Raw genomic sequence first — 15,030 nt, 5'->3', positions numbered from 1 at the left:
ATGAATAGTGATCTCTTCTTTCTCTCTAGAGAATTGTTTTCCTTAGAGGGAAGAAGCCTAACTGTAATGAAGAAGGGTTATCCCTTACTTTCACCTTCTTATGCTACCCTCCGAACACATACAAAAAATACAAGAATTCAAATCAGTCCAAAAATTTATTGGTCATAATTCATTTACATTACAATTGAGCATCATGATGTAAAAATAGGGTTATTGAGAAAATTTGTCTTTGCCTGACATCTTCCATTTTACTTAAAAAATTCCCAAACCCAATTTCTTTTCCAGATCTGCTGCCTTGCCTAAGAAATGGAATTAAGCCATGGATGTGAATGTCGTCTTCAAGAATAGGAGTCAGAGGCAGCTAGGTGGTGCAGTGGATAGAGCACTGGCCCTGGATTCAGGAGGACCTGAGTTCAAATCCGACCTCAGACCCTTGACACTTACTAGCTGTGTGACCCTAGGCAAGTCACTTAACCCCAATTGCCTCACCAAAAAAATAAAATAAAATAAAAAAATAAAGAATAGGAGTCAAATTTCTTTTAGCAGTTGAATTCATATGTCCTATTAAACATATTTTTTAAGAACCACTCAAACTAGACCACTAAACTAAACCATTTACTAACCCCTTAACTGATGGTGTGCCATACCTAATTCACTTCCATCCCATGACATCTGCAAGAGCAGAACTAGCATATATCCACCAATGACTTAAGGTCTGAGGAAGGTAGCTGCTATAGAGTGAGCATATGGCATAAAAACTTACTTCCCAGTTTAATTCAATACTCCAAATCTGATCATAGTAAATTATGCTTTTTAATGCTTGTCTTTCTTTCCTCAGCACTTCACTCCTTACACTCTGCCCTATCCATCCTCCTCTCTGCTCTTTCTCCCCCAGGGACAAACTACACCCCATACTCTATAAACTTAAATACCTGATTATCATAGAAAACCGTGAGTGGCGTACTCATACTCAGCTTCTAGATTAACAGACTTTTGTTTTGTGAAAGCAGTTATTTTAAGAACAACTAACCATCAGATTATGGAGTCTAGAATTAGACAGCTTAGACATGACTTTTGTAATGAGTTCAAATTTTGAAGGATATATATAATTAATAAATGGGGCTCACTCTTTTTGTGTATCTGAAAAACTTCATCAACAGAGTGAGTCTCCTTATACCATTATTAGTTCTTACACATCAAATGTACTACTCAAAAACTTTATTAGAGAGCAGAGGGTTTAAAAACTGCAAACTCAGTTCTGTCCTACCTCAATAGCAGGAGGCAGGGGAAAAAATAAGCATTTACATGGTATCTACTATGTGTCAGGCACCGTGATAAGTGCTTTTTTTATATTATCTCACTGGATTCTCACAACGACCCTTCAAGGTAGGTTCAGAGACCACCTCTGAATTTTTTTTTAGTGCAATGGGGAAAGGGACAGAGGAATACGCACACATGTAGTGCGTGTACCCACATAAGCATAGGGAATTGAACAAAAAAGTGGTTTGAATACATCAGTCATAGGCAAGGTGCCCATCCTATGCAGAGGGTCACCTTCTTAAATAGGTGTTAGTACCCAACACAAAAGAACTTCAGCAAGTCTTTAGTCTCATCTGTGGATAAGCTACTGTTATCATGCCTACTATGGAGGACAGGAGGCCTCCTAGTCCAATGATGCCAGAATTCAACTTATAAATACCAAGCTGGTCCAAAGGATTCAGGATATCACAGAGGTTCTTCACTGTGTCTAATAGCAAGGGGGGATGCTTCCTTAGAGAATGAAACAAGAGAAGGAGAAAGGATTGGAGCCACTCTGTTTCTTCATCAGCTACACAAGGTCCTAGGTGGTTTGGGGGCATTGATTTCTCTCTTTTTGCCTTTTCCTGTGCAGCTTTCTCCATTTGTAAGGAGACCTCATACACATCTCTGATGATGTTCAGCAGGAGAGAATAGTAGTAATGACGTGCAGCCCACTTTCTCCATTGTTCCTTGTTGATGTCAGAGATGAGTCCTACACTCCTCACCCAAAGGACAGTGTCACAGACAAAGTAAATCACACGGTTCAGGTTGGCTATTGTTAGGCAGAATCGGGGCACAAGATCAGATACATGGATGCTCTGTTGAGTTGCCTGGACAGCATGTACCACATTACCCAGTCTGAACCCTGTAAGAAAAACCCATGAGTTTTAACATAGCTTCTCATTAACAATGAAATGGGAAAACAGAATCACTGAGAAAAGCTAGGTTATCATTGTGGTATAATTTTACTTTTCACCAATTTATCAGTCTTAAAAATCCTGCACCTTGGTGGAGGAAGGGAATACTTTTGTAGAGGGTAAAATGAGTAGCTAGAATGATTATGAAAGGCAAGAAAGTGTTTTGTTGTGTACCTATCTCACATCACTCCAATGGTTATCTCATTCCAATTCAAGGCCATTCACAAATAAAGATTGCAATGTCTAGGTGATACAGAAACATTTCTCTGCCATGAAGGAGTTGCTGAATTATCACTAGCATAACCTTCAATTACTACATTCTCTTTTTTTCCCAATCAACAAGCATTTATTAAATGCCTTTGTTCCATCCATTGGGAACGCAAAGGCAATAATGAAACAGCTCCAGTCTTCAAGGAACTTACAATATATGAGAAAGAATATGTATATAGATGAGCATTAAATCCTATATACAGAGTAAATGCAAGATAACTTTGAGGAGGAAGGCACCAGCAGCTGCGATGGGAAGGATCAGGAAAGACCTCCTGCCAAAAGAAGGTGATGCTTTTCCCCCCTCAAATTTATTATTTATTTTTTAAAAGTTTTGAGTTCTAAACTCTTTCCCTCCCTCCCATCCCTCCCCAACTCATTGAGAAGGCAAGAAATACGATAACAATTATATGTGTGAAATCATGCAAAACACATTTACATATGAGCCATCTTGCAAAAAAAGGGAAGAAAAAAGAAAAAGAAAGAAAAATTTTAAATTATGCTTCAATCTGTATTGAAACTCCATCAGTTACTTCTCTGGAGGAAGACAGCATTTTTTCTCATATGTCCTTTGGAACTGTCTTGGATCACTGTACTGCTGAGAATAGCTAAGTCATTCACAGTTGATCATTATACAACATTGTTGTTACTGTGTATAATGTTCTCCTAGTTCTGCTCACTTCACTTTCTATCTGTTCCTATAAATCTTCCCAGGTTTTTCTGAAACCATCCTGCCGATCATTTTTTAGAGCACACTAGTATTCTATCACAATTACATACCACAACTTGTTCAAACACTCTCTACTTGATGGGCATCCCCTCAATTTCCAAATCTTTGTCATCACAAGAAGAGCTGCTATCAATATTTCGTACAAATAGGTTCTTTTCCTTTTTCTTTGATATTTTTGGGATACAGATCTAGTACTGGTATTGCTGGGTGAAAGGGTTTTATAGTTCTTTAGGTATAGTTTCAAACTGCGCTGTAAAATGGTTGGATCAGTTCAAAACTCCACAAATAGTGAATCATGTCCCAACTTTTCCATATCCCCTCCAGTATCTGTCATGTTAGAAAATCTGATAGTTGTGAGGTGCTATCTCAGAATTGTCTTAATTAGCCTTTCTCTTATCAATAGGGATTTAGAACATTTTTCATATGGCTATAGTTTTTATTTCTTCTGAAAACTTCCTGTTCATATCCTTTGACCATTTATCAACTGGGGAATCAATCAAATTCTTATAAATTTGATTCAGTTCTCTATATATTTGAGAAATGAGGCCTTTAAAAGAGAAACTTGTTATAATTTTTTTTTCTCCCAGTCTCCTTCTTTCCTTCTAATCTTAGCTGCAGTTACTACATCTTTCAGGGGAGTTGCTGTTTTACAATTTAATTACTCTAAGACTTACTTCCCATGCCTCCTTCCTTCAATATATCTTTTACACCTTTGACAGATCAATCTTTCTTTTTTCCCCCTTAATATTTCTTTACTTATAGCATTCATTTAAAAATTTTTTTATTTCCAAATTCTCTTTCACTCCCACTCCTCATTGAAAAAGCAAAAAATTATATCAATTATATATGTGAAGTAATGCAAAATATATTTCCATATTTGCCATGTTGCAAAAAAAAGAAAGCAAAATAAAACATAAAAGAAAGTGAAAAAATTATGTTTCTATCTGTACTTGGGAGTTAATCTGATTTCTCTCCCTTGAGGAGATCTTCCTCTCTTGAGGAGGAGAATACTTCTGTAGAGTGTAAAATGAGTAGCTAGAATGATTATGAAAGTGTTTTTTTGTGTGCCTATCTCATATCGCTCCAATGGCTATCTCAATCCAATTCAAGGCCACTCACAGATCAAGAGGAGAGAAAGTGAAAAGCATTTTTCAACCTAAGTCTTGGAATTGTCTTAGATCATTGTATTGATCAGAATAGCTGTCTTTCATATTTGATCATTATTAAAATACTAGTGTTGCTGTGGACAATGTTCTCCTGGTTTTGCCTCAGTTCATATCTTCCCAGGATTTTCTGAAACCATCCTGCTTGTTATTTTTTATAGTACAATAATATTTCATCACAATCATATAATTTGTTCAGTTGTTCCCCAATTTATGGGTATCCCCTCAATTTCCAATTCTTTGCCACCACAAAAAAAGAGCTGCTAAAAATATTTTTATATAAATAGCTTCTTCCTCCCCCTCTCCACCTCCCTTTAAAAAATCTCTTTGGGGGGGCAGCTAGGTGGTGAAGTAGATAAAACACCGGCCTTGGATTCAGGAGTACCCGGGTTCAAATCAGGCCTCAGACACTTGATACTAGCTGTGTGACCCTGGGCAAGCCACTTAACCCTCATTGCCCCACAAAAAAAAAGAAAAGAAAAGAAAAGAAAAAAAGAAAGTAACAAAAAATCTCTTTGGGATACAGACCTAGTCATGGTATTGCTAGGTCAAAAGACATGCACAGTTTTCTAACCCTTTGAGCATAGTTCCAAATTCTCTTAAGAATGGCTGGGGGCAGCTAGGATAGAGGGGCGCAGTGGATAGAGCACTGGCCCTGGATTCAGGAGAACCTGAGTTCAAATCCGGCCTCAGACACTTGACACTTACTAGCTGTGTGACCCTGGGCAAGTCACTTAACCCCTATTGCCCCACCAAAAAAAAAAAAAAAAAAAAGGCATTTCTTTCAGGATAGAACAATGATCCTGTTCAATCACTGACAAAGTGGATTTTGGTAGAAACAATTCTAATTTTTCCTGAAAAGTTTTGTAGAATAAATTTCTGTCACATTAGCCAATCTGATAGGTGTGAGGTGGTACCTCAGAGTTGTTTTAATTTGCATTTCTCTAATCAATAGTGATTTAGAGCATTTTTTTATGTGACTATTGATAGCTTTGATTTCTTCTTCTAAAAACTGCCTGTTCCTATTTGTTGGCCATTTATCAAATGGAGAAAAGCTCTTATTTTTACAAATGCAGCTCAGCTCCCTAATATATTTGAGAAATGAGACCTTTATCAGAGATATCTGCTGTAAAAATACCCCCCCATTTTCCTGCTTTCCTTTTAATTTTGGATACATTGATTTTGTTTGTTCAAAAACTTATAAATTTCATTTAACCAAAATTACCCATTTTACTTCCTGTGATTCTCTCAATCTCTTGTTTGGTCAAAATTCTTCCCTTCTCCATAGATCTGACAGGTAAGATTTTCTATGCTCCCCTAATTTTTTTATATTATCACCCTTTATGTCTAAATCATGTACTCACTTTAATCTTATTTTGGTATATAATGTAAGAAGATGATCTGTATCTCTGCCAAATTGCTCTCCAGTTTTCCCAGTAATTTTTGTCAAATAGTACATTCTTGCCCCAAAAGCTTGGATATTTGGATTTATGAAACACTAGATTACTATGGCCATTTATCACTGTGTACTGTGTACCTAATCTATTCCACTGAACTATCACTCTATTTCTTAGCCAGTAGCAAATTGTTTTGATGATTACTGCTTTGTAATGTGGTTTGAGATCTAAAACTGCTAGGCTGCCTTCCTTCACATTTTCATCATCAATTCCCTTAATATTCTTGACCATTTGTTCTTCAGACCAATCTTTCTAAAATAACATTTTTGATACATCATTCCCCTGTTCAGAATTGCCAATGGTCTCTCAAAGCTGAAAGAAATAAAGGGAGAAGGGGCAGCTAGTTGGCACAGTGGATGAAGCACTGGTCCTGGATTCAGGAGGACCTGAGTTCAAATCCAGCCTCAGACAATTGACACTTACTAGCTGTGTAACCCTGGGCAAGCCACTTAACCCGGAAGGAAGGAAGGAAGGAAGGAAGGAAGGAAGGAAGGAAGGAAGGAAGGAAGGAAGGAAGGAAGGAAGGAAGGAAGGAAGGAAGGAAGGAAGGAAGGAAGGAAGGAAGGAAGAAAACACCTGTCACAAATTAGCACATCACACACAACAATAATGGATTTTTTCTACCATTACTTGTGATTGCAATGATTTAAATAGGTGTAAAATGCTGGCTTAACTTTGTATATTTCATACTAAGGTGGCTAGGAAAAAAGCTTAAAATGAGCTACCCATCTCTCCATCATTCACTCCAAGTGAAGAAGAAAAAAACAGAAATTCAGAAACATGCAGTGGGTAGGCATTAGCCAGGTGAAAATGTTGGCATGACTGCTCTACTCCTTCACAGAGCCTGACTATAGCTCCTGGAAGCCAGAAAAATATGAAATAATTGTTTATCTTTCTTGACTTGTCAAAACATTTCGATGATTTTAGTGCAAAAATAAGCTACTGAACTGGTCCTACTGGTTCTGGTTATGTGGGAAGAAGCAGCATAGCACCAAAAACCCAGGATTGTGCCTGTGGGATGGCCCTTTGTTATTAGATTATTTAACTTCTTTGGCTTTTTCAGTTGCCCCATCTGTACAACGAGGTCAGGAATACTGGAAAACATCAACAAGTACTATCAAATATAAATCATGATTAGGAATTGATATGAACGCCAAAGGTTCTGAGGCTAAGGATTCTCAACTGGGAGGCTCTGTTCCTCAAGAGACATGATACTTACATTTACGGCCAGTGCTCACACTAGATTCCAGTTTCTTGAGCTTCATTAACACCTTCTCTCTATCAGCCTTAGGCTCTAATAAATATCTAAGCAACATGCATGTATATTGAATGGCTCTGGAATGGAAAAAAAAAGTGAGGAAAATGATTTACAAGTTAAGCAAAACAATTCATGAGGAGGAAAAGAGAAAGGTACATTGCTAAAGGCAAAGTCCTTAGGATAATTTCTATGAAGCAGAACTTATAAGAGGAATATTCTGTACCAACTCCACAAGGCCCAAGGGTAGCACAAGTAATGAAAATGCAACACAAAGGTGATGGCAAAGGGCTTTGAAATAATACAGTGAACAGCAAAAAGCAGCCATTTTGTTGACATGAGTGGTGGGAATAAAAGTTAATGTGGATCAAGGAAAAAAAATTGCTCAAAAAACCATCTCATCTTTAAATCACGTATACAAAAGGGGCCAGACATAAAATAAAGGACCTATAAGAAGCCATGTATAACACAGGTGGCATAATGAATAGAGAGGACTGGCCTTAGTCAGGAAGCCCTAGGTACAAGCACTGAGAACATACTAGCTCTGTTAATCATTGACAAATCAAGCAACTATCTTGCTGATTTGTACTGGGAAATCCCAGCACCAGTGACTGACTTCCTGCCACTGAAGAAACGACAGTCCCAGGCAAAACAATATGGATTATTACATATACAAAAAGAGATATTTTCTTATATGTGGCTTTCATATGGGGTTAAATCTAATAAATAGGAAAAGGATATACAAATAGAAATCGACTTAATGAATACTATATCATTTTAATACTTAGTTCAATAGAAGAATGTTATTTCCATGTATCAATCTACAGCTCCTAACATTATTTCCTAATACAGGCACAATGAATTAGAAACTGTGAATCACAGATATTCACAAGTCCATGCTTTTAGCAGTCTATATGATTAGCTAACTACTTCATAGCAAAATGTTTTTCTATACTGTATTTCTCTAACCATAGTTTAATAGCTATACATTAAACCTTCTGACGAATTTAAAATGATTTTCAGAATGCTGTAGCAAAGATTTGGGAGCCAAAGGTGATAAATTTGGGGGACAGGGAGTTCCTTTAAAAAAAGAAAAGTGTGGGGGCAGCTAGGTGGTGCAGTGGATAAAGCACCAGCCCTGGATTCAGGAGGACCTGAATTCAAATTTGACCTCAGACACTTGACACTTACTAGCTGTGTGACCCTGGGCAAGCCACTTAACCCCCATTGCCCTGCAAAAAAAAAAAAAAGAAGAAAAAGAAAAGTGCTTTCTAGCCATCTGGATGTACACCAAAGAGCTATAAGACCCTTTGACTTGGTAACCCCCACTCCTGGGAATATAATCCAAGGAAATAATCAAGCAGGAAAAAAAAAGATTTAGTTGTACACATTTATAACTGTGTTATTTATAACAGGAAAAAACCTAAATCACCTAATCACCTAAATGTCCTGCGGTTATTTAGGAATAGCTAAACAAACTATGGTATATTAATTCAACAAAAGCATGACGTTGCTGTAAAGAATGGTAAATACAAAGAATATAGAGATATATGAAAGTTGATCAAGAATAAGAAATAGAATTGTCCTGTATACATACTGACAAATTATTTTGAAAATATTTCAGCATATAAGGCTAAAGAGGTTACATTATTATAGATTTTAATTTTTATTGTATAGTTGAGTAAACTCAGATATACGTGCTTCCTGGCTATAGGTGCTCAGCTGGCCTCTGATTAGGTCGAAAAATAAGTTTCCCTTAAGACAAGTTTAAAGAGTAGAGGAAGACCCTGTCATTTTAAAGAAAGTCTGCTCAAACTGTTAGTGAGGAGATTAGATAAAGTTCTGCAAAATGATAGAGCAAAGATCTTCGATCTGGCAGAGTAGATGTACAATCAACATGTGTGTATCCATTCACTGTGTGCTTATATTTTATAGAAGTGTGATGAAATGTAGCATTTCTGATGTGCTGTGAAGCTCATTATAAAAGTATTAGCAAAATAAGGGGAAATAGCCAAATGAAATTGTAAATTTAACTACCTGAATTTGAATTTGATCAGGCTGACTACCAACCAAGATTTTATGAGGCACAGTGAAATACTTTCTAACCATATGTGCTTAATTAACATTTTATAGACATGTAACTGTCAAATCCTGCGGTGCAGTGAAAAAAAGTACCGTATCTCAAATCAGAAGGCCAGAGTTCAAATTCCTGCTCTGCCACTTTATTGTGTGTCCTTGGGCAAATCATTTAAGATTCTATGAGTCTCAGTTTCCTCATCTTTAAAATCGAAGTTAGGTTCAATAATCTCTAAGTCACTCACAACTCTAAATCTATGATCCCCATTAATTAAAAGCTGGGAATAGTGAGCACTCTTAGGGGCATCTCTTTTCTAAGTATGTGACAAAAAGGGATTCATCACAGGATTATTTCCTAGGACATCTGACATGATCACCTCTTGGGTTGTTTCCCTTCTTACAAGGGCAGACCCTAAAGTTCCCTTTTTAAGAAAACTCCAAGAGAGTCAGTCCAGTGTTTCCCTTCACAGGGAAAAATTATCAAGAAAGTCATTGTTTCTGGTTTTACAAGTTAATGCCATGAGGAATTTTGCAAGAGTACACCGAGTTCCACACTGAAAGGCATTAGTACAACGCGTCCTTAGTTTGAGAAAGGGCCCCGGGGCAGAGGTTTTCGCTCCAATTGGATTTTGTGGATTTTATCTACGTTTTCCCCCAAGTTATATACTTAAAAGATTTAGTGAATCGGAGTTGGCCCCCGTTCAAACACTTCCTTCTAATGGGGCTAGCTCGGCCCATCGGGGCAGAGACTAAATTGGGGCCCCAGGGATTCTGTCTTTTCGCTGGCTTGCCACTTTTCACGTCCATAAAGAAATATGATCGCCAGGCAGCTGAAAGCTAGCAGGAACAGAGGTCACCTCGGGGAGTCGGCTCCAGCTGCACCCCGTCTCGGCGAAGGGGGACGGAGTCGGGGCCTTTAGCAGGGCTGGGATGGGCACAGTTGGGGTTGGAGAAGCTCACTGATCACCGGTGTGGGAGGACGGAAACCCAGACTCACCTGAAGAGCCGGTCCCTGCCCTGAGTCTGGTTGGTGAAGCGAGTGAAAGCGTCCATCTCGCCTACCCACCACCCACTTCCCCACCGCACTGGGCTCAGAAGTGGCCCGAGGAGCCCCACCAGAACAGAGGGCGCCCCAGTCCCCCGGGGAGCGGGTGACTCGACGCTCTCCAGGCCCCGCCGGGCCGAGTTCCCTCCACCCTCATTGGGGCGGGCACTACTCGAGGGCGGGGGCTGGAAGAGGGAGGGTAGAGAACAGAGGTCCCGTAGGAGGGGAATATAACATCCCCTCCTCCCGGACCGCCCCACACCTAGAGCCTCCCGTCCGGGCCGGAAGAGGTCGCAGCTTCAAGGATTTCCGGACTTGAGCCGGAAGTAAGGGTTACCTCGGCAACAGGGTTGAGCGACGCCGAAATGGGAGAGCGCGAAACTTCCAGGCTGAGCCGGATATGCAGGTTACCTAGGCGACGAGGCTCTAGTTAAGACGCTCTGTCCGACTGGGAACCCAGAAACCTCCGGGGCTGGTGGCCACCTAGGTGTTTGCTCCTACCGTCCCCGCGTGTGTCTCAGGTGCGTCCTACCACGCCGTAGCGTCCTCCCCAGCCCTCTCCTCTCCACGAGAAAGCTCCCAAGAATTTCCGTTGACCTCTCTTTGTCTGGTATGGGCAGCTAGGTAGTGCAGGGGATAGAGCGCCGGCATGGAGTCAAGACTCATTCACGAGTTCAAAGCCGGCACCAGACACTTAATAGCTGTGTGACTCTGGACAAGTCATTTAACTGTTTGCCTCAGTTTCCCCCTCTGTAAAAATGAGCTGGAGGATGAAATGACTAACCACTCCAGTATCTTTGCCAAGAAAACCCCAAACGGGGTCATGAAAAGTCAGACTTGACTGAACGACGTTGTCATAGCCTAAGAATTTAGAGTGGGAAAGGGCCTTCGAGATCCGTTCTGAAGAGTACTTTACCAAGCGTCCATAATAATTATTTTTTTTAAGTGAGGCAATTGGGGTTAAGTGACTTGCCCAGGGTCACACAGCTAGTAAGTGTTAAGTGTCTGAGGCCGGATTTAAACTCAGGTACTCCTGACTCCCCAATTGCCTCACCAAACTCCCCCCCAAAAAAACCGAATTACATTGGGGGCACAGCTAGGTGGCAGTGGATAAAGCACCGGCCTTGGATTCAGAAAGACCCGAGTTCAAATTCGGCCTCAGACACTTGACACTTACTATCTGTGTGACCCTGGGCAAGTCACTTAACCCCAATTGCCTCACCAAAAAAAGAAAAAAAAATCACATTGGCAGGTTCTTTCACTTTTCTTCTTGTCATTATTGGATTATTTTTTTATTGTGTGGCTCTTTATTTGTATTATTTGGTTTGGTGAGGGGAGAGCTATGCCTAAGAATCCTCTCATTTTAACTTCTTTCCAGGTTACCAATATTAAATAATTCTCATCTATTTTATTCCTTTTATAGAGGATCCAACCAATGTGCTAGAGGCTGGCCTCTGCTTCTTTTAATGTTTTGTGGATGTCAGTTGACCATTTTAAAATTTCTTTTATTTCCCCCTCTCTCTCCTGAGCACCCTTCCCCCCACCTCCCTGTCCTACATGTCTGCAGGTAAGTGGTGAATGGTAATATTCTGCATCATACTTCTGCCTACTAAAAGTCTCTTATCTTTTGGGTCACTTCCAGTTGTGATTCTTCTGAGATCATAGTTTTTCCTTGTTTATAGCCTTATAATATTCCTGGAAGTTTTGTTTTTCTTTTTTTAAAAAATTAACTTGTGATTTCATCTTTATTATGAGTTCCTTGTGAAGAATTCCTTTACCAGTGCAGATCTGTGCTTCTTTGCAACATATAATATTAAAAAGATAGGGGGCAGCTAGGTGGCACAGCGTATAGAGCACCAGCCCTGGAGTCAGGAGGACCTGAGTTCAAATTTGGCCTCAGACACTTAACACTTACTAGCTGTGTGACCCTGGGCAAGTCACTTAACCCCACTTGCCTCACTTAAAAAAAAATATTAAAAAGATGACGAGTTGTTTGAGAACATGAACATGATCTTCCATTTTAAAAAATAAATCCATCTCATTCTCATCTTCTTATTTAGATCTGGGCCAGGCTCATTGTCTGTCTTCAGTGGCTGCCCAAGATAGATGGATTAATTTAATGGACTACTCATCTAACTGCAGGTTGTAATCTTTGCAATGTGAATTTTAAATTTTCTTTATTTTTACATTGTAAATATTTGAATAAATTATTTTAAATGAATATATGACTTTACTCGAACAAGTTTTATGGTATTCCAGGACCCAATGCAATTAGAGTACTGAATCATAGAATGGAGCTGAAATAACCCTAAGTAATAAGAACAGTTTCTATAAGTGATATGCAAAATCAGTCTCCTTCTTTTATGGTCATACATTCTGTTGGGTTCAAGATAGGAAATATGCCTGAATAGTACCTAAAAAAGTCTCCAGGGATTTAATGATAAGGTATCAGGCAGGCTATTGAATATCAGTAGAGAAATTCTCACCTGATATCACAGCTGACAATGAACAAGGTAAGGAGCCTGGTATAATGAAAGTTCAGATTTCTAGAAGAAATATCCTCATTGTGTTTGAGTTCTAGGAAATCAGACCCATCTGAATTGTGTGTTATCCTTAGAAAGCTATTTTTTCTTTCTTTTAAAGCGTCTCATTCCTTCAACAATTCAGAACTTTGCAGAAGTTTCTGGGAAAAAATTGCCACTTTCTACCAGTATGTCTCCCAAAGCAAACTTGTTATGAGAATTGGTAGACCAGTAAGATCAAGATGCCAGTATATATCCGCAAAGGACCCCTAGAGATCCCCACTTATGAAGAACAGGATTGGATTAAGGATGAGGAAGGTGATTATTTCCTCAAGGATCCAGATCAAATCCTCGATTCCCTGCCTCAGCCCTTCCGGATGATCAATAAACTGGTGAACCTACTGTTTGACCGGGCATGGGAAATCATTGAGGAGAGAGAAGCAACAAAGGCAGTTACAATCATCAAAATCCAGCCAACTGTCTACTTACCAACTCAGAAATTCCAGGTATATAAATTTATTGAAATTAGGCTGGTACAATAGGTACTACAATGTTTAATAATAATAGCATTTATATAGTACTTTAAGGTTTGCAAAGCACTTTAAAATATAATAAATTAAAATATAATTTCATTTTATCCTCACAACAGCCCTGGGAGGTAGGTGCTAAACTGAGGCAGGAAGAGGTCAAGTGAATTGACCAGGGTCACACAACCAGTAAGTGTCTGAGGTTGAATCGGAACACAGGTCTTCCTGACTCCAGGTCTAACAGTCTTATCTACTGCAACATCTGGTTGCCTAAATATTATATCAAGTTTAATGTAACAATAAATAAATAAATATAACTTGGGGACAACTGAGGTTCTTATTTGTTGACTTCTGATTAGTGGGAAAAAGAAGGAGGAAAATGAATCTAGTTTGGAGGAGACATTTTCCTATCATATCTTTGGTGAGAGATAGTATTAGATGTATTTTCTTTTTGTTAGTCTCTTTGTGATAAATAGCATTATGTATTGGTTTGAGAGCTAGCCTAGGAGCCAAGAAGACTTGGCTTTAATACATGCTGATTGTGTAACCTCTGGGCAAGTCATTTAACCTCTTACACTATGTTAATGAAAAGGTAACCTGGACCTGTATGGGTAAAGAGAATTTCTTCCCTGGGGCGTTCCCAATACTAGTAAGATCACAAATGCAGTCCCTATCCTTATCTGTGGTAGTCAATGATTTGATTCAGTAAACATTTATTTAACACTTGCTGGGTGAAAGCTACTGTACTAGCCCTAGGGATACAAAGACCAAAAACCAACACAATCCCTGCCTTCAAAATGGCTTAATTTGGTATGAAGGATAAGACCGCTACCCAAATAGCTAAGATGTAAATTATAGTATAAGTGGAGAAGAGAGGTCAAATAAAAAGATAAAATATTAGAGAGAGAGGGATTCCAGGCTGGACGGATCAGGGAAGGCGTCATGAACAGTGTCTTGGGGGCAGCTAGGTGGCACAGTGCATAGAGCACTGGCCCTGGAGTCAGGAGGACCTGAGTTCAAATCCGGCCTCAGACACTTGACACTTACTAGCTGTGTGACCTTGGGCAAGTCACTTAATCCCAATTGCCTCACTAAAAAAAAAACAACCAAAAAAAAAAAAAAACAGTGAAGGATTTCATGGGCAAATGGGGTAGGTGGTCTTCATTTTAGGTGTGGGGAATGGCTATAGAAATGCACAAAAGTATGAGAGGACAAGGTGGAGAAGTGGGAAATCAGGCTGCGAAGGCAGGTTGGCATCAGTACTACTCCTTTCCCTACATGTTCACCCAACATAGGCTGACACCTCTAGATTGCTCTGTGTTCCCCTTGATGGTTACCCATCCTTTGCCAGCTTACTGGAGGTATTTGGTGGTATAGTAGATAGAGCACTAAGTTTGGAATCAAGGAGACCTGGGTTCAAATCCAACCTCGAACTGTGTGACCCTGAGTAAGTCATTTAACCTCTGGCTGCCTCAGTTTCCCCATCTGTAAAATGCAGATAATTACAACACTTACCTCTCAGGGTTGTTGTGAGAATTAAATGAGATAATATTTGTAAAAAGCACTTAACATGGTGCCTGCCACACAATAGATACTATATAAATGCTTATTCCCTTCCCCCTTTCCTCTTGGTTAATAGCTTTCTATTTCCTTGCTGGTGCCTGAAAGCATCTTCATGAGAATTTTTTTTTTTCTGAAAGGAATTATCCCTAAAGCCCTTTGATATATTTTTAAATTACCTCCTAAAGGCATATAGAAAAGTAGTTTAACCA

At 39.3% G+C, this 15,030-nt stretch overlaps 2 protein-coding genes across 2 annotated transcripts in view; one reads left to right on the top strand and one right to left on the bottom strand.

Annotated features, from left to right (window-relative positions):
- Positions 1-151: 151 nt before the first annotated feature.
- PEX11A (peroxisomal biogenesis factor 11 alpha) lies at positions 152-10,505 on the bottom strand. The gene is made up of 3 exons (XM_043988221.1): positions 10,162-10,505; positions 7,053-7,168; positions 152-2,164 (listed from the first exon to the last, which is right to left on the bottom strand). Exons 1-3 carry the CDS (start codon positions 10,215-10,217, stop codon positions 1,593-1,595), a joined length of 744 nt encoding a protein of 247 aa, XP_043844156.1. The 5' UTR covers positions 10,218-10,505; the 3' UTR covers positions 152-1,592.
- Positions 10,506-10,605: 100 nt separating this feature from the next.
- The window catches only part of WDR93 (WD repeat domain 93), a 48,374-nt gene continuing 43,949 nt past the window's right edge, over positions 10,606-15,030 (top strand). Inside the window, 2 exon segments of the mRNA XM_043980387.1 lie at positions 10,606-10,730; positions 12,853-13,237. Of these exon segments, the coding sequence (XP_043836322.1) occupies positions 12,974-13,237 (264 nt within the window). The 5' untranslated portion in view covers positions 10,606-10,730; positions 12,853-12,973.

This window comes from Dromiciops gliroides, chromosome 2 (assembly GCF_019393635.1).
Source record: "Dromiciops gliroides isolate mDroGli1 chromosome 2, mDroGli1.pri, whole genome shotgun sequence".
In the NCBI taxonomy this organism is placed as follows: Eukaryota; Metazoa; Chordata; class Mammalia; order Microbiotheria; family Microbiotheriidae; genus Dromiciops; species Dromiciops gliroides.
This window is presented reverse-complemented; position numbering and strand designations above follow the sequence as displayed.